This window comes from Molossus molossus, unplaced genomic scaffold (genome assembly GCF_014108415.1).
Source record: "Molossus molossus isolate mMolMol1 unplaced genomic scaffold, mMolMol1.p scaffold_m16_p_12, whole genome shotgun sequence".
Lineage (NCBI taxonomy): Eukaryota > Metazoa > Chordata > Mammalia > Chiroptera > Molossidae > Molossus > Molossus molossus.
The window spans coordinates 73,432,681-73,452,656 of NW_023425347.1; the positions used below are offsets into that span (position 1 = coordinate 73,432,681).

At 47.9% G+C, this 19,976-nt stretch overlaps 1 protein-coding gene and 1 long non-coding RNA gene across 2 annotated transcripts; one reads left to right on the forward strand and one right to left on the reverse strand.

Moving 5' to 3' along the window:
- Positions 1-756: 756 nt before the first annotated feature.
- On the reverse strand, positions 757-17,866 carry LOC118627058. The gene is made up of 3 exons (XR_004958999.1): positions 17,716-17,866; positions 6,055-6,224; positions 757-773 (listed from the first exon to the last, which is right to left on the reverse strand). It is a non-coding gene; the product is annotated as an uncharacterized LOC118627058 (long non-coding RNA).
- LOC118627057 (non-histone chromosomal protein HMG-14-like) lies at positions 15,634-15,933 on the forward strand. Its single transcript, XM_036257199.1, has one exon. The coding sequence runs from the start codon at positions 15,634-15,636 to the stop codon at positions 15,931-15,933; it is 300 nt and encodes a 99-aa protein (XP_036113092.1).
- Positions 17,867-19,976: the final 2,110 nt, after the last annotated feature.

Consider the following 19,976-nt stretch of genomic DNA (forward strand, 5'->3'; position numbering starts at 1 on the left):
TCCTTCCTTTAATGTGAACAGAATAATCTTGCATCAAGAGCCACTTGGAGACCAGTCCGTTTAAGTGGACTGCTAGATAAGACATCTCGGAGCGCAGACAGGCACTGTGCACAAAAATGTTCTTGCAGATCGAATTCCACTCAGAGTCCTGGGCAGAGCATTTGTCCTCACTGTGGGGGTAGGGGTGCGGTCGGGGCATGCCTGAGTGTGGGGGAGCCCTGCCCTGGCCTCTCCTGCAGGACACGGGGCTGTGCATTTCTAGCTCCCAACCCCAGCCGTGGTCTCCCGGCTGCCCGACCCCTGGCCAGGCCCTTTCTTTGTCTCACCACAGACATTCATCTGCCAAACAGGGCCTGCCACCTTCTTGGGCCCTAGATAACTGAACAATTATTAATTCCAATGGGTTAAATCTGACAAGAAAGAAACATCAGTTGAGCTATTCAAAGTGTATATACATTTTTGGGGGACACCTTGAGGAAAAGAAAAGCAAGTTGCAGAATACACACAGTATGATACACTTTATATAACAATCATTTTCACAATTTAATAAAATTATAAAGAAGTGGAAAATATAAGGAAAAAAATAAATGATGAAAAGATATGGTTCTTACTGGAATTCTAGGACAAAAATAGAAATAACTGATAAAAGTAGAAAGACAATTCCCTGAGCTGGCAAAGTCTCAAGTCTTCAGAGCCAGAAGGTTCCTGTCTGCCAGCCAGATGATTGGGGAAAAACTGGCATCCGAACATGTTTTCATGTGATTTCAGAATTCCTGTGAAAAAAAGAAGATCCTTATATGTTCCCAGCAGTGGGGAAGCCAAGACATTACTTGCCAAGAAACAATGAACAGAAGTAGCATTAGATTTTATCAGTAACACTGGATTCCAAAAATATTGAAGACGTACCTTCCAAGATCTAGTGAAAATAGTGTCTGGACTGTAGACTTCTATACTCCGTCAAATAAATATCAATAAAAATTAAGAGGAAACTTAACAATAAAAAAGTCAGGTGAGCCCAGCCAGTGCCTCTCAGTGGTTGAACATCGACCCCATGGGCCAAGAGATTGCCAGTTTGATTCCTGGTCAGGACACATGCCCAGGGTTATGGGCTCAATCCCCAGTCAAGGGCACATATCTGTGTTGCAGGTTCAGTCCTCAGCCCTCGTTGGGGTCAACCAATTGATGTGTCTCTCAACTGGTGTTTTTCTCTCTCTCCCCTTCCACTTTATCTGAAACATCAGTGGAAAAATACCCTCGGGTGAGGAGTAACAACAACAACAAAGTCAGTTAAAAATCAAGGCATTTTCTAATAATGGTCCTCTGTGATCCCTCCCACACACCTTTTCTGAGAAAAAAAAAAAATGAGGTCTCTCCTAGGAGGGGAGGCAGGCCAGGAGGAGGTGGGAATGCAGAAGAGGAGGCTGGGGATGGGACTGAGACAGGAGGTCATCCCAGCCGACAGCCCAGGCCTTGAGGGCTTGGCTTCCTTCTCTGCTTGGGCAGCCCTAGGGCCCTGGGGCAGGCTGCTGGGATGAGGCCAGCCGCTGCTGGGGTGGAGCTGGATCCTCATGAAGAGAGGGAGAGCCACCAGGGGCCCCGCAGGACCGCAGTCCACGGCCACGATGAGGGGGAGTGGAGTCCCTTCTGTGGGTCTGAGAGAGAGGCACCCGTGGAGGGAGGGGTTAGACACTGAGACTGGAGAAGAGCTGGGTTGAGGGGTGGGGATGGGCTAAGCGAGTTGAGATGGATCCAAAGGGAGTCTGGGTATAGGGCTATGCAAGGGGAAAATGGATGGGGACTGAGATGTGACAGAAGCCAGACCAGGGGCAGGGATAGGTCCAGGTACTGACAGTGAGTCGAGAGAATGGATATAGGGCTGGGGAATGAGTTGGGGGCTGGGGCCATCCGAGAGGAAGGGCATGGCGTCTGAGATAGGAATGGCGGTCGCTCGGGAAGATGGAAAGTTCGTCAGGGGTGGAGAATGGATTAGGGAGATTGAAGTGGGCCTTGCAGTGGGAGGCTGGGGGTCTTCCCATGGGACATGGTTACCCCTCCTCTTTTCTGAGGAGTCCCCCCTGCAGAAGGCTCTCTCGGCTGGGGAAGGGCCTGCACCGGGAACCAGCTGGTGCCCCGCGTCTCCTCGGGGCAGCCCCTGGAGACCCCTTTTCTTTTGTGAACCTCGGTTGTCCTGCTTGTACAAAGACTAGACTGGGGGCTCTCACCCGCCCCAAACCCCAGAGCTAGTGCAAGGAAGCACATGTGCCCCCCCGCCGGCTTTTCCCTTTTAGGACAGGCAACAGTGAGGACCCTGCACAGCCTCTTGTCTTGAGGGCCAGGTGAATCCTCTGTCCGTCGGAGCAATGACGGTGGAGAAGACACCGAGTCACTCCGGACTCACTGCACGTTCCACACTAACTCTGGTCCCACCTCGGCTGCACGTCAGGAAACCTGGAGGCTCTGGGAACCTCCTGTGAGCTGGGAAGAGCAACAGGGTTGCAAGGTTCCTGGGCACTTGTGACGCCACTGACAGACTGGTCACAGTCCTCCACTCCCTGTCCCCAGACAGAGCTGTGCTTCACACACTCACACACACTCACACTTGCACGCTCACACTCGCACACACACTTGCACGCACACACACCCCAAATGCACACATTCCCAAAGAATACACACACCTTTAGGCTCCCAACCCAGCCTCACAATCAAATGCACACACAGAATTAAACACAAGAACACAAGCAACCGTATTCTCTCTCAAACTCAAGCAAATGTACATGTACCATCCCCACTCTTCCAGGCTAACACACACCTGAACACACACACACACACTTCATCCCATCTTGCTTTCCCATACAGGTTCATGCATGCATCTACTCGGGTAACCACACTGTCCCACAAACACACGCCCTCACATAAAACCACAGACAATGCACAGTCATCCAGGGCAACAATCACAAACTCACAATTACAGCAACTCATGTCACAGACAAGCTCACCCACACACACATTCCCCACCGGAAGCAGGCACATTTGCAGCCTCGTGAGCTCCAGTCCCATGCACACATGTGCACTTGCAGTCCACAGTTACACTCACACAGCTAACACCAGCACCCTTTGAAATACATTCATACCCACACAACACAATCACCCCACCAGAGACACAGTCGCAAACACCTGCTTACAACCACACATTCAACAGTCCGCCTGACCTTACCATCTCCACTCGTCTCACACAGCCAAGCTCACCCTGGGTAGGGTGGGGGACAGCACCTGAGCCCCAGAAAGCCAGCCCCCATTCCTTTCTCTGCCCCAGGAATCCTGATCTTCAGGCTCCTGTTGGCTACCCCCAGCTGCCTCGGCCACTCTGAAGACCTGGGCAGCTGCTTCCAGGACCCTGCCTTTGAGTCCGTTGTTGTCACAGCCCAGGAGGGCCTCGGCCCCTCCCCACTGCCCAAGCACGTGGTGGTGGTGGGAGCTGGCATGTCCGACCTGGTGGCACCTGCAGGATGCTGGCCACCAGGGGAGCAGGCTTTGGTTTAGTCATCTGCCTCTGGGTTTGCTTACTGGGTGGGAAAAGGAAAAGAAAACACCTGCCTGGAACCCACGATCTCTTAGCCGTTAGTCATTGTTCCTCAAAACTCCCCCGAGACTTGACGTTGTCCGCAGCCTCTGTTCGCATGGGAAGCAGAAGTAGAGAAGGGGGTGCTAATAGGTGAAAACTAGGGGCACTCTGTCCCCTGCCACCGTGGAGCACTCTGCCTCACTCACAGGACTGAGGACCCTCCTGGAGAAGCCCCGCCCCGCAGTTTGGTTATTCTGCACATTCAGGGGCCTTCTGCTGGGATGACAGCCTGTGGCTGGGCGGGTTGGAGTACAGGGTGGGAGAAGGAAGAGCCTGGCCCTGGGGATGGCAGCAGCTTCTCCGGACCCCAGGTTTCCATCCTGGAAGCCGCCAACGACTACGTTGGGGGCCGAGTGGTCACAATCAGGAACGAGGAGGAGAGCTGGTACCATGAACTGGGTCCCATGCGAACCCCAAAGTCCCAGAGGTAAGTCCTGGGAAAGGGATGGAGGGAGGGCAAGTACCAGGGGTTGGGAGGAGCTAGTGTGGGCCCTGCTCCCTGGAGTCAGAGCCCTTTCTGACTCACTGATCCATGGGGTCCGATCCTGCTAGTCAGGACTGAAACTGGTCTCCCACTTGACAGAGACAACGAGTCTCAGAGCCCAGGGTCCCAGAGAAAGTGGAAGGTTCCAAACTAATAATGACAATAGTGTGCTTTAAACACAGGCAGTTTCTCAAATGTCAGTTATACCACGGTAAACTATCAAACGACAACAGCTACCATTTGTTGAGCGCTTCCTATGTGCTAAGCATGACCCGGGCAATATCTCATTGTTGCCGTTTGATACTCATGTTTCCCATTTATAAATTAAGAAACTAGACTCAGAGTAGTAAGTGACTCACCCAAGAGTCTCTCGGGAGAAAGTGACAAAGCCCCTCAAAATCAAGGCCGTGCCTGACGCAAAAGCGGATACTTGACTTCGGAGCTGCGCCTGACGCCTGGAAGAGAGCCCGACCCCCCATCTGAGGCTTCTAAGACCAAAACGATCCCTCACCTGGTGTCCCACATACCTCCAGGAATATGACTTCTTTTCAAAATATGAACCGAACTGCAGATGTCCCTCCAAACACCACCAAAAACAAAAACAAAATCCAACTGAAACAACCAAAGTAGAAGTCTTTAGATCTGGCCTCGAACTCACCTGCAGATGGAAAGTGGGATTTCAACGCTGTCTGAAGCAAAAGGCCTCTGTCCCCACCCGGCATTTCCCGAGGGCCTCCATTCCTGATGGGTGAACTGCCTCCTCCCCACCTCCCCCGGGGCAAAGACAAAAGGAAAAGAATTGATGCCAGAGCAAAATGAAACAGGATCAGGGATGAGGAAGGAGTTAGTCTGAGTTCCCTGGGCACAGAGAGAAACTGGTTCTCCTGGAAATGGCTCCTACGGTGAGGCCAGCAGGAGCAAGGTGCCTGGGGGCGGCTGCCGTGTCATGCCCGTATTTGCTGCAGACCGGTCCACACCTATGTCAAGAAGCTGGGCCTGAAGCTGAACAAGTTCACTCAATACGATGGCAACACCTGGTACCTCACCAACAGACAACACTGTCGCACCAGGGAGGTCAAGGCCCACCCAGAGGTCCTGGGCTATTCCGCGAACCCCACGGAGAAGGGCAAGATGCTGAGACTCTCTCCTACCAGTCCACTGCCAAGGTGCTTGCTGCCTCACCCTCCCAGGGTTGGGAAAGAACAGGGTCTGGCCTGAAGTCACCTGGCAAATTAGTGGATGGACCCAGGTCACCTGACGCCTCTCCAATACCCTTGTGATTGGTCTGCCTTCCTCTAACACCCACTAAGAATGTTGCCACCCAAACCCTATGCCCAGCCCCGTATCTCCTGTCCTTGGGTGGCCCATGGCAATGATTGATCAGTGCAGCGGAAGGAAAGGGCACCCTTGGTATTAAATCAGTCCTGCCAGATTGCAGTGAAGGTCTTCACCTCAGATTTTAGTCTCCAAAGATCTTTAAAAGAAGGGGAGATTTGAGGGCAAAAAGAAGCATTTAGGAGCTCCCGGAAGCGTCCTTCCTCAGATTCTTCCATCCCCCGCCTCCTTGACCCCACCCTCTTCAAGGGGACATCCAGAGACCCTGGGAGTCTTGCTTCAGATATTTGGTTTTAATCTAAAGCTGCTTCCCCTTCCCCTCCTTTTGCAGGTCTAACAATGTCTGGACATTTTCAACTGCAGCCCTTTTATGATTCTTACTCCACCAAGGTGAGTGAGGCAAAGAAATCCCAGGATAGAGATGGGGGAGGGAGGGTTGTGCTCAGCTTAGCTCCCAGGGGTTGTCCCTTGCCTACCAGGACCCTCTTTCCACTGCCAAGCCTTTACCTCCCTGGAATCCAGTCCCACCCCTTGCCTGACCCAGGCCCCTGCTGAAGCCCCTTCCTACACACTGGGCCCCCCACCTGGTGTTTCTATCTCCCCACAGGCTTACCTGCTGAAGGAAGCGATGCTGAGCCCAGCAGCAGTCAAGATGATCAGGGATGTGATGAATGAGGATATTAAATTCAACAAGTGGTTCCTAGAGTCCCTGCAGTCTGACCTCATCTTCTCCAAAAGTGATGAGTCAGGTTGATCTGGACCAGGATTCAAGTCTGTCTCCTCCTCCAATCAGAGCAGAGAAAGGGAACTTCGATTATTGAGCAGTTACTATGTGCCAGGCATCAGCCTAAGCACTTTCCAAGAGTTATCACAGTTAATCTTACGATCACCTGGAAGGCAGGTACTATTATTCAAAGCCATTGTACCAGGGAGGTTTCTGAGAGCCCAGAGAAATGGTGTAACAGCCAAGTTCACACAACTGGGCCAAGGGCTGGAACCAGAATCCAAACCTGGGTGTGTAGGACTCCTCCTGGGATGCAGAATTGCACGGTGGCTGAATCTACAGGCTGCCGTCATGGGAAACTCCCTTTTCTCTGGGTGTCAGCATTCCAAACTATAAAATTCAACGACAGTCCTTCCCTCGCAGAGACTGGTTATGCTGTACATAAAGAATGTAGATGAAGTGTCCGCCCCTTTCAGACCAGGAACGCTGCCGGGACTGGGCAACTGGCCTCATGCCTCCCCCCCTTGCAACTTTACCGAGATCACAGGCGGCTTCGACCAGCTCCCCAAAGCCCTCAGCGCCAGCTTGAAGCCTGGCACCATCCATCTGGGCTCCAAGGTGGAGACGGTCGTGAGGGCTGGGCCCGAGGTACAGATTTCCTATCAGGTGGGTGAATCCAACTCATCACTGCACAACCTCACTGTGAATTTTATCATCATCTCCGCTTTGGCCAAGGCCACGTGCTTCATCACCTTTACGCCACCTCTCTCCCTCGACAAGGTGGATGCTCTCCGCTGGGTCCATTACATCAGCGCTACCAAGGTGGTTCTGGCCTGTGAGGAACCCTTCTGGGAACGGGATGGCATCCGGGGCGGGGTCTCCATCACCGACTGGCCCTCACGCTACATCTACTACCCCAGCCACCGCCTTCCCAGCGGCAAGGGCGTCCTGCTGGCCTCCTACACGCTGGGCAATGGTTCCCTCTTCTTCACATCCATGCAGCACGACCAGGTGGTGGACATCGTCCTAGAGGACCTGTACACCAGATACCCAAGGAGGAGCTGCGGCGCATGTGCCCCACCTCTGTGCTCAAACACTGGTCCCTGGATCCCCTCTTCATGGGCAGCGTCACGCAGTTTGTGCCCCACCAGATTGAGGACTATTTACAGCGACTCTTCCAGCCAGAGGGCCGCATCCACTTTGCTGGTGAGCATACCAGCCAGCCCCATGGCTGGACAGACGCTGCCATCAGGTCTGGCCTGCGGGCAGCCAGGGATACCCAGGCTGTCGTGGATGAGGAGGCCAGAGGAAACAGAAGACCTTCTCCAACACCCGGAATCGTGTCTGACCCCGAGAGAAAGCTCCAAGGGAATCTACAGGCAGCAGGCTGGGAAGTGGGAGTTGGAGGCAGACACTGGGGACAGGTTACCATTAGTCCTCCTGGCCCACAAACACGCCCCAGAAGTGTCAGACAAGGAACCAGCTGGTGAGTCCACAAGAAAATCACCCTTTTTTCTGCTTCTCTCCCCTGCCAGCCCTTGAGGAAGGAACAGCAGAGTCAGGGTACAGCAGTGCCCCCTCATGGAAGGGGACACTAACAAGACCCCCAGTAGATGCCTGAAACCACAGATAGTACCGAACCCTATTGGACCTATCTTTTTCCTTATACATGTATACCTATGATACCGTTTAATTTATAAATTAGACACAGTAAGAGAGCAACAAAAATAACTAATAATAAAATAGAAAAATCATGATGATATACTGTAATAAAAGTTATGTGAACGTGGTCTCTGTTTCCTAATGGCGCCCCTGGCCCATGGACTTTCTGCTCTTTAACTTCACCTCCCCATCGCCGGTCAGAACCCTCTTCCCCACCTCTGCTTGTCCAGGCCACACATCCCCCAGGGAGAACACAAGCTCATCGTCATGCTACATGCTCCCTCCCCGCTCTGCTCCTCTCTGAAACCTGTCCCGTCCTTCCAGGCCCAGCATGAGTTACTCCCCTTCCCCCAAGTCCTTCCTTCATAGTCAAACCCCAGGGATTTCTCTCTTTGAACCCTGACCCTTCCTCCCTAGAGTCCCAAACGCTATGGCTATGGCTCTTCTTGTGCTGATATAATTCCTCAACTATACTAAGAGCCCCCAAGAGCTGGGATCGTATCTTGCATGCCTTTTTGCATTTTCCCTGGTAGACACTAAGTATATTCGATTCCCTTCAACCTATCAATTAATATTTATGATGCATCTATGATGTGTCAAGCACAGTGCTGTGTACCAAATACAAAGAATGAGCCTCATTATTTAATTGAATCAAAACTCTACCTCGACCTTGTCCCTGTACCTCCAAGAATTAGCTTATAGAAGGAATCTAAAAAACAAGACAAACTAACAAACAAAACAAAACAGAAATAGACTCATAAATACAGAGAACAAACTGGTGGTTGCCACAAGGGAAGGGGGCAGGGATGAATGAAATAGGTGAACCGGATTAACAGGTACAAACTTCCGGTTATAAATAAATGTCATGCCTTGCAGCCCCCTCCAGTGCACCTGCACAAGGGTAACCCGCACCCCGGTGGGAGTGGCCCCTTCCTCAGCACAGCCCTGGCGGACTGACCACATCCTGGCGAGGCCCCCCATGCCTGCTGGACCCCAACCCTACCCCGGAGTGCTGCAACACAGCTCCTAGTGCACCCCAACGAGCCCACCCCACCTGCACTCCCGCACCCACCCACCGGGCTCCCAGGACCTGCTGCACCTGGTCGCATCCGTGGCCCCGACCTCACTGCCTCCAGCAGGTGTGCGCGGGCTGGGGGGCACCCTCCACGCCTCCCTGTAGTCGCGCCTGCAGGACCTCCACAGCATCGTGCAGTGTCGCCCCTGTGCCCATCGTCAACCTCAGGGACGAAGAGCTGTTCCCCCTGGGAGGCCTTGTTCTCGGGCTCCCAACGCCGGCAGAGGCGCGCAGCAGCGCCCCGCGGGGCCACAGAAGAGCGAGTGGCCCGGCTTGGACCCCAGTGGCTCTGGGGCTGCTGGACAGCCACTGCCAGGCCTGCGGGACTCGGGCCCCAGGGCCAACGCCAGGCCTCCGGCTGCCGGCAGGCAGGCTGCCGGAGCAGAGAGCCAAGAGCTGCCACAGTGCCCTTACGTCCTCTCCACCGGGAACAGCGTCGTGACCTCGTCCTCCAAGCAGGGCTTCTGAGGCTGGCTCAGGTGGACGGACCGATGGCCAGAGAGGAGGCCAGGCGGCAGGGGCCGTGGAGAAGCCCCGGTGCAGGTGCAGGAAGCGTCCGCAGTCACCCCACAGAGGGAACCTGGCTGGACACTTCCCTGTGTGGTTCACATTTCAGCAATCCTCCAGAAATAAAAGAAAGCCCAAGAGTGTACTTTCTGTTGTTGAAAATAAATAAATAAGTCGTGGGGATGTAATGCACAGCATAGGGAATATAGTCAATAATATTGTAATGAATTTGTATGGTGACAGACATTCTGTAATGTATAAAATATCAAATGACTGTTGTACCTCTGAAACCAACACAGCGTGTGGTAAAAGCAAGTTTACAGTTGTTCATATGGAAAATAATACAATAATTAATCAATAATAATACAAGAATAAACTTTTGTGTACTCACAACTCTAAACCTACTTCTGCCTCACCCTGTATAATATGGAATATCAACTATAATTCAATAAAAAAATGAGAGCTATAATAATCCATGTATCATCATGAATAAATCTTTGAAAATGATAAGTGAAAAAATTTGAGGAGATGAAACACACATTTTTATATATTACATTTAAGGATACTATATGTTATTAATACATACATATTTGACAAAAGAATATAAACCTGAAAAAATACATACTAACTTCAGAGTAGGGTTTACTTCTGGGGAAAAATAAGTTGAGACAAATACAGCAAAAAGTTAAAATTTGTACAATGCAGTTGGTGAATACAAGAATGAGTATGTTCTTGTTATATTCATTTCTGTATTTTAAAAATACTCCAGGAAATGTTTAAATAAAACACACGCGCATACACACACACACACACACACACAGAACTGATGAACTGAAATGAATCAACTCTCCTCTAGACTCACGTACAGTCTCTAGCCTTCCAAAAAGTAATCCCAAACTTGGTTCATGTTTCAATCAAAATTGTTGGGGAACTGAGTACAGAGGCCCTCTAGGTTCTAGGAAATTTTAAGCAAAACAATTTGTTTCCTTTGTCCCTAGGAAACAAATAAGCAAGGAAGACTTTGGAGGCTTCTATAAATGAGTTAATAATGAGATCGAGAAAACTACTTAGAACACTTTGTATTCAAACTGTCAGACTGGTACAAACAAGTTTGTACTGACATTGTTTTGCACAATAGAACCCACTGGTCAAGCTGGACTCTGCCTTGCTCAGTACTCCCAGCCAGCCGTCGGGAGCATCAAGTTATGCTGAGCGGTGCATTTGGGCCTTTTTCTGAGACTTAATTAGGTCAGCCCTCTCTAAGCTTCCAAGGCATGAGTAAGTCACCAGATCAAAAGGATATAAAAATATTTATCACAAGAAGCATTTATTATTATTTTCTGGTCACTTCTCCAAGTCTTTTACACATATACATATATGCAAATGCCTCAAAGTAACTCTATGAGGTAGATACTATTATGCTCCTCATCTTACTGATGAAGAAAATGAAGTACAGAAAGACAAATATCACATGATCTCACTTATTTGTGGAATATAATGAACAAAACAAGCTGATGAACAAAATAGACCCAGAGACCTGGAAGTAGGGTACAGACTGACAAACCTCAAAAGGGGGGGGGGGGGAGAGATAAACCACAGGATTTATATGCATGTATGTGTAACCATGGACATAGACAACAGTGCTGGGGACAGGGCGGGGGGAGGGTGTCAAGGGGGAAAAAGGAGAAACATCTGTTACAAAAATTAATTAATTAAAAAATTAAAAAGAAAATGAAGTACAGAGAAGTTAAATTATTTTCCCAATGCCACATAGCAAGAACATAGTAGAGTTATAATTAAAAAATGGGTAATCATAAGAATTGTTTCAAATACTAGTTGCACTGCTCTGCTTATAACTATTAACATTAGACAAACAGTAGACAAATGCAGCAGCAGATAAATTGTATTAGCAGAATACTGTCCTCATTCATGTGTAGTTTGGCTACAGATACCAAACCTATGGCTGAGTTTCTTCTAGTATGATCAAAAGTTTCTTTTTAATTTGTTCTGAATAAAACTGAATTGTGGGTTCTCTATAAAAAGTGAAAAACAAAAAAAACAGCACTGGCCGGTTTGGCTCAGCAGTTGGAGTGTCGGCCTGTGATCTGGAGAGACCGGGGTTCGGTTCCCGCTAAGGGCATGTACCTCGGTTGCAGTTTGTCCCCAGCCCTGGTTGGGTCATGCAGGTGACAGCCACTCGATGTGTTCCTTTCACGTCGATGTTTCTCTCTCTTTCTCTTCCTCTCTCTCCCTCCCACTCTATCTGAACAAAAAATAGAAAAATGTCCTCGGGTGAGGATTAAAAAAACAAACGAACAGGTAATAATACAAAATCCAATTCAAGTTGGATATCGTAGACCTAAATGTGAAAGCTTTTTTAAAATGAAACGTTCAGCCCTGGCCGGTTTGGCTCAGCGGTTAGAGCGTCTGCCTGCAGTCCGGAGAGACCCGGGTTCGGTTCCCGCTAAGGGCATGTACCTCGGTTGCAGTTTGTCCCCGGCTCTGGTTGGTCGTGCGGGTGGCAGCCACTCGATGTGTCCCTTTCACATTGATGTTTCCCTCTCTCTCTCTTCCTCTCTCTCCCTCCTACTCTATCTGTACAAAAAATGGAAAAATGTCCTCGGATGAGGATTAAAAAATAAAAATAAAAAAAATAAAAAAAAATAAAATAAAATGAAACGTTCAGAGCTCTCTGATGGTGACGTCAGAGCCATCTCCTCCCATGGAAACATCGAGTAAACAGCAGCTCGACTAGAAACAGTGGTGTGGGTGCTCCAGAAGCCAGTCAAGGGCTGCAACAACCACGCCAATGCCCCATTTAAAAGCAGCAAAATTATGCCCTGGCTGGCTGGGTGGTTCGGTTGGTTGGAGTGTCGTCCTGTACACCCAAAAGGTTTTGGGTTTGTTTGGGTTTGTTTCCCAGTCAGGGCACATACCTACATACCTAGATAGCATGTTTCTCTCTCACATTGATGTGTGTGTGTGTGTGTGTGTGTGTCTTTCTTAAATCAATAAAACATACCCTTGGTTGAGGATTTTAAAAAGAAGAAGACAAAAGAAAACTAAAAGCAGTATGGAGTTTTATGATGTTTTGCTGACGCCTCCCAGGCTGAGCACGATTAGGAAGAAGTCACCCAATTCTTGGTTTCTCCTTCCGGAAAAGAAGCAGATTTGTTTGCAACACTTTGGCATGACTGGGTGCTGCCCAAGGGGCTGGTTTCCGTGTCGTCTGACTCAGACAGGAACAGTGGCACAGTGTGGAGGCTGCTGTAGGCAGTGGCAGGTGTCACGGCACATAAAACCTGCAGTGGAACCACAGCCCAGCGGGGCCTGGAGGCAGGAGGTGGCAGGCAGGGAAATGCAGCAGAACATCTAAGGCCCTGAGAAGAAGCCGAGGTAAGACTCTCAGGGAAATTAAGGCATTGAAAAGCACCTGTGCATACACTTGAAGAGCCCACAGCTAACTTTATACTCAATGACAAAAGCCTGAAAGCTTTTCCTCTAAGATCAGGAGCAAGACAAGCATGCCCACTTCACCACTCTATTCAGCACAGTACTGGAAGTCCTAGTCCAGCAATTAAGCAAGAAGAAGGAATAGAAGGCATTCAAATTGAAAAGGAAATTAATGATCTCTGTTCACAGACAACATGATCTTATATGTAGAAAATCCTGAAGATTCCACAAAATCATTGTCAGAACTCATAAATAAATTCAGAAAAGTTGCAGGATACAAAATCAACACACAGCCCTGGCCGGTTTGGCTCAGCAGTTAGAGCGTCGGCCTGCGGTCCTGAGAGACCCGGGTTCAGTTCCCGCTAAGGGCGCGTACCTCGGTTGCAGTTTGTCCCCGGCCCTGGTCGGTTGTGCGGGTGGCAGGCACTCGATGTGTCCCTTTAATGTCGATGTTTCTCTCTCTCTCTCTGTTCCTCTCTCTCCTTCCCACTCTACCTGAACAAAAAATGGAAAAATGTCCTCAGGTGAGGATAAAAAACAAAACAAAATCAACACACAAAAATTAGCTGTGCTTCTATACACTTAATAATAAACAATTTAAAAAGGAAATTAAGAAAAATCCATTTACAATAGTACAAAATATATACATTTAGGAATAATTTTAACCATGAGGTGAAAGATTTGTACACTGAAGACTACAAAACATTGCTGAAAGACATTTTTTAAAGATTCAAGTACATGGAAAGACATCCTATGTTCATGGATTAGAAGATATAATATTGTTAAAATGTCAATACTATCCAAAGCAATCTACAGATTTGGTACAATACCTATCAAACTCCTAATGATCTCTTTTGTAGAAATTGAAAAATCCATCCCAAATTTAGATAGAATTTCAAGGGACCCTGAATAGTGAGAACATTAAAAAAAAGGGGGGGGGGGGGCAAAGCTTCCTGATTTCAAAACTTACTACAAAGCTACAGTAATCAAAACAGTATGGTGGGAGTGTAACGATAGACATATATACCAATGGAACGAATGGAACGGAACGGAACGGAATGGAATAGAATAGAACCCAGAAATAAACCCCTACATATATGGCCAAATGATTTTCAACAAGAGTACCAAGACCATTAAATAGGAACAATCTTTTAATCAATAATGTTGGGAGATTTCAACACATTTCTTTTTGTAAATGATTCAAAAAGCAAACCAAAAATTCATTAAGTATATGAAAGATTTTAAAGGACAATAAAAAACATGCCTAATGAAACATACATGGACAGCGCCTCCCCCAACTGCAGAATACACATAATTTTCAAGCATCCAAGGAGGATTTGTAAAAACTGACCATATAAATACAAAACCATAAAGCAAGTCCCAACTTTCAAAGGGTTAAATCATTTGGAATATTTTCTCTTACCACAATACAATTAATCCACAAATTGATGTTTTAAAAGATAACTAGAACAAATTAAATGGAGCAACATTGTGTATTCATAGATAGGTAGGTTCAATGTTGTCGACATGTCAGTTCTTCCCAACTTGTTCTGTAGGTTCAAGGCAATTCCAATAAAAAGCCCAGCAAGTTATTTTGTGGATATCAACAAACTACTACTGAAGTGTATATGGATCAGCAAAACACCCAGCATAGGCAACGCAATGTTGAAGGAAAAGAACTAAGTTTGAAGACTGACACTCCCCAACTTCAAGACTTCCTATAAAACTACAGTAATCAAGACAGTGTGATATTGGTGAGAAATCAATAGATCAATAGAACAGAATAGAAAGCCCCAAAATAGTCCCACATAAATATAATCAACTGATCTTTGACAAAGGCGCAAAGGCAATGCCATTATACTGCAACGACAGTCTTTCAGTCTTTCCAACACATGGTGCTGGAACAACTGCACATCCACATGCAAAAAAAAAAAAAAAAAAAAAAGAATCTAGACACAGACCTTACTCCTCTCACAAAAATTAATTGAAAATGGATTACAGAACTGTAAAACTCCTAGAGGATAACATACGAGGAACTTTAGATGGCCTTGGGTATGGATATGACTTTTTAGATCCAACACCAAAGACACAATCCATGAAAGAAAAAACAATGAGAAGCTGGACTTCCTGGAAATGAAAACCAGCTGCTCTGCAACAGACGGTGTCAGGTATGAGAAGACAAGCCACACACTGGGAGGACATATGTGCAAAAGACACACCTGATAAAAGACTGTTATCCAAAATATGCAAGTAACTGTGAAAATTCAACATTAAGAAAACAAGTAGCTATAATAATCAAGTATTATGGTGGAAATTAAAAAAAAAATACAAAAACTGTGGGATCAGCTGTCTTCCTCTGAGTACACTGGAGAACTTGGTAAAAAAATAAATAAATAAAATGTATGACAAGTTTAGAACTGTACATTCTCAGCTGAGTGGATGGGTAGAAAGCCAGAAAACACAACTGCCCAGAGGAAATCCCTTATTTTATATAACACAATTCTGGATTTCTGAAAATCAGACCCACCGTCTGTTCCTGTGGTTAACCTAACTACATACAAGCTAAATCATAGCCTTGCTTATTGTATAATTAAAGTCATAGAGTTGATAGAGAAAGACTTGGAATTTGAGAATTGTAACAGAAATTTGAGAATTGTAAACATGTACCAGAGGGTATGAAATAAATCCCTCAACAAATAAGATGGCGGGTTCAGGAGCCACAAGGCTACCCGGCCCCCAGGCACTCAGCGCGCGCCCACCCCGCTGCCGCGATGCCCAAGAGGAAGGTTAGCTCCACCGAGGGGGCGGCCAAGGAGGAGCCCAAGAGGAGGTCGGCGAGGTTGTCCAGCAAACCTGCTCCTGCAAAAGTGGAAAGGAAGCCAAAAAAGGCGGCGGGAAAGGAAAGATCTGCAGACAAGAAAGTGCACACGAAAGGGAACAGGGGAGCAGAGGGAAAGCAGGCCGAAGTGGCTGACCAGGAACCTAAAGATCTACCCGCGGAAAATGGAGAAACTAAAAACGAGAGTCCAGCCTCAGAGGAAGCAGGAGAGAAAGAAGCCAAGTCTGACTGATATCATGTACCATGTCTTATCAGTGGTCCCTGTCTCCCTTCTTGTACAATCCAGAGGAATATTTTTATCAACTATTTTGTAAATGCAAGTTTTTTTAGTAGCTCTAGAAACATTTTTAAGAAGGAGGGAATTCTACCTTATCCCATTTTTTTAAGTGTAAATGCTTTTTTTTAAGAGGTGAAATCATTTGCTGGTTGTTTATTTTTTGGTACAACCAGAAATAGTGGGATATTGAATATGGGAGGCTTTGATTGTCTTGGGTGTCAGCTTAACATTCCATAGCTGGGGGAGGTTTTTATATCCTGTAATACAAGCATACTACATGGCAGTTTGGAGTCAGTTGTGCATTTAATATGTCTTGAACATTTTAAATTACTTCTATTGCCATGTTTTTGGTATAATTGTTTCCTAAAGAAACCACTCCTTGATCTTGGCTCTCCCTGTCAGAAGTCCGTACACTCTGGAACATCTTTGGTGTGGTGGTCCAGTTTTCCTAGTAACCTTGTTAATGTGCTGTGAAAGATTGAAAATTTGATTATGTAGTATATATGATATTAAATTGTGAATTAGTGGGACTTTGATGTAACAGCGTATCAACATTTGAAGATATTGGTACTTGATACTCTTGAGGAAAATTAGCCTTCAAGTTTTAAGCTGGAAAGTCACTGGAATAACAGTTTAGAAAAGAATCACAACTACATGACTTTACATTTTTGGTACATATGTTAAGAATTGTGTACAAATTGAAATGTCTGTGTACTTATCCTCAAAACAAACAATAAAATCTCAATTATGAAAGAAAAAAAAAAGATGGCTACCACCTTAGTGAAAGTCCTTGCTCCCAGGAGTCTCTAGCACATTTAGCATTACTCCCCGCCCCCCCCGCCAAGTGAAGGATAGTTGTTGCATCTGGCATGTCTAATCACAATGGAAGAAGCACAACACCTTTGGGTTTTGGAGGCAAGGGACACCTCGGTAGGCTTCTGTTCACTGAGTAACGCATAAGGCTGCCACAGGGGGGCAGTGTGGGGTCTCGGAAAGTTCCTGGGCTTCAAACGGGTGTGGTTGACCTTGAGTCTATTTTCTCATACATCTAAAGGTAACAAAAATTTATTCCTAAGATTATGGTGACTATGAAATGAGCTAACATGTGATAGGCCTTTAAAGCACGCATCATCAGATGCTGTCTGCAGTCTGCACCACCTTGCAATTTGATGGCAGTCAGGATAAAATACTGGCAAAGTGGCCACTTCCCCTGCAAAATGACACCCAGAGGAGAGGCCAGTGGAGCCTGAGATCTACCCAGCTTCCACCTGGTGCTGTCTACAGCACAGCTCTGTGTCCAGCAAACCACTGGGCGAGGTGCGCACTGACTCCCTGAGCTCCCAAACTCTGCAAGGACGAGTGACGTTTATTCTGAGCTCATCCCACTCCATTGCTGAGACGCAGATTGCTCACTTCCCTGATGCGACATGTCACATTTAGAGCACGTGTCACATTTAGAACACCAGAGGGCAGCCACTCCTCACAGTCGGCGGTACAGGGCTGGGGAACACAGCAGCTAAACCAAGGGGAAATGGGCCAGTCCCCCCACCCCCCACCCCCTTTTCTCCCTTCTCCTCAGCTTGCTCCACACATCAGGATGGTGTGGCTCTGAAAACAAAGACCTGTGCTTGACACTCAACTCAACTGCTTACCTCCTATGACCTTGGACAAGTGATCTCGCCTCTCCAAGCCACAGTTTGCTCATCTGGAAAAATAGGGTACAAAAATAGTACCTACCTCGTGGGATAGCTGGAACAAGTGAGATGATGGGGGTGAACTGCCATCGTCCAAATGTTAGCTGTTCTCAGGCATCCTAATGGTTCATCTACTTTGATTCTCAGCTGAGTCCTGGCAGGAAGAGTAAGTAAACATGATTCTCGGTTTTCAGATAAAGAAATTGAGGCACCGAGGAGTTTAATGACCTGCAGAATCATGATGATAACAGTAGTTTCATTTTCCACTCTTCTCCCTCAACCATTTGACAGTGATGGACTCTGACCTTAAAAGACTTACTTTTAACTCTTTTTAGATTCTGGGATTCTGAGGCCCAGAGAAGGCAAATACTTTACTGAAGGCTACACAGTGAGCCAATGGCTAATCCAGGACCCAATGAGCCAGTCCAGTGGGCTTCGAGTTCGATTCCCAGGCAGTTGCCCGAGACACCCTGTGAAACGCTGCCTCATTATTCTGCTCGTGATTGTTTACGGGGGGATCCCAGCCATGAGCCTTGCCTCCCGATCTAGACTGTGAGCTAAAAGGGAAAAAAATTCTCAAGGAATACATATTACTCCTTCTTTTGGGGGGGAGGTTTTTATTGATTTGAGAGAGAGAGGAAGGGAGAGGAAGAGAGAGAAACATCGATGAGAGAGAACATCAATGGGCCGCCTCCTGCATGCCCCCCCACTGGGGATTTGGCCCACAACCTGGGCATGTGCCCTGACTGGGAATTGAACTGGTGACCTCATGGTGCATGGGTCTATGCTCAACCACTGAGCCACACTGGTTGGGCTCAAGGAATACGTATCACTGTGGGAACACATCTGTGACATGTTGCTGGATGAAACGGGACCCACAGAACAGTGAGCCGGGACTCCAGTGTGCATCAGTGCATGTGCACAGAGGGAAAATGTCTTAATGCGCAGAGGTAAAAATGCTTATCTCTGGGTCGTGGAATTACACAAGCATTTTGTATTTTCCTTTGCATTTTTGTATGTTTCTAGATTTATCCAATAAACGTGTTTTACATCTATGATCCTAGCAAATGCTTGTGTACGTGTGTTATACTTTTTCAACTGTCTACTTTAAAAATTAAAACTACACTAAGAGTCAGGGATCTTGAGCTGTCCTCCCCATTCATTATGGTGGCTTTGCAGGAGCCTTTTAACCTCTGCGAGCTTCAGTTTCTCCACCTGAATGCAGACAGAATGACCCCTGGCCCCTCCACCCAGAGGCTCAAACCTTCCTGGCCCGGCGCCCCAGGCAGCTCCCTCCCCCCCTCAGCCTTGTCGCCAGGCAGTGGCAGTCCTCGCCTGTGTCTCCAGTCCTCATTCTGTTCATTAATGCAGCCTCGGGCTTTTGCCCCCTCTTTCCACACTGGAATCTAGGGGTCACTGTCAGCCCCCTCACTGCCAAAACCAACGGCCCTCAAAATGTCTTTCTCTCCAGTTGTCTCCCTCTCCCTCTCCAAACCCTGCTCGGTTCCCCAGCAGGGGCTCTCCTGGCTGCCCCCTCCTCCTGGAAGCCCACCTTCCTTCTCCCTCTCCGACCAGGGCTCGCCTCAGCTCCCTCAGCCCTCCCTTGCCACAAGGAGTCGTCCCAGGAGGTTAACTCATCTCTGGAGTATTTCTCTGAACGACCCTCCTCTGCAGACCCCAGGAAGGCGCACGGCCTCTCCACGCCCACCCCCCACAGCCCCTCCACGGAGAGTTGTGCCCACCTTCCTGCAACACACCCGGCCTTCCTTCCGAGACTCTGCCCGGTTTCCTGCTTCCCTCAGGGCTCTCATCCTGGACCCCCACACCTCTCGCCGGCGTGGACTCCCCACTGGTGCCCCCGCCTTCACCCTCTTCCCTCCAGCCCAGCCGTGCACACAGCTTACATCGCCAGTGTCATCATAACGGTGGCTGAGCCCTCACCAAGTGTCAGGCATCCAGGGCTTTCTCGTGTCCTCGCGTATTCATGTTTTCCTCACAACAACACTATAAGGGAAATATTACTTTTATCTCCATTTCAAGGACAAGAAAAGGGAGTACAGGATGTAAATGACCCTCTCCTGTGTGGGTAAGTACACGGTCACTGAAATATTGGAGCTGAGGTTTGGACATAGATCGTCTCATCTGGCTGAAGAGCGTCTGCCCTAACCATTCTGCTACCCTGCTGATTTGCCTGTTATGCCAGAAACAGCTGCAGGGTAAAGTCCACACTTTTCCACCTGCCTCTCAGGACCCACCTGTATAGCTCAAACACACTCTTTCAGTCCTACTGCCCACTGTGCCCAG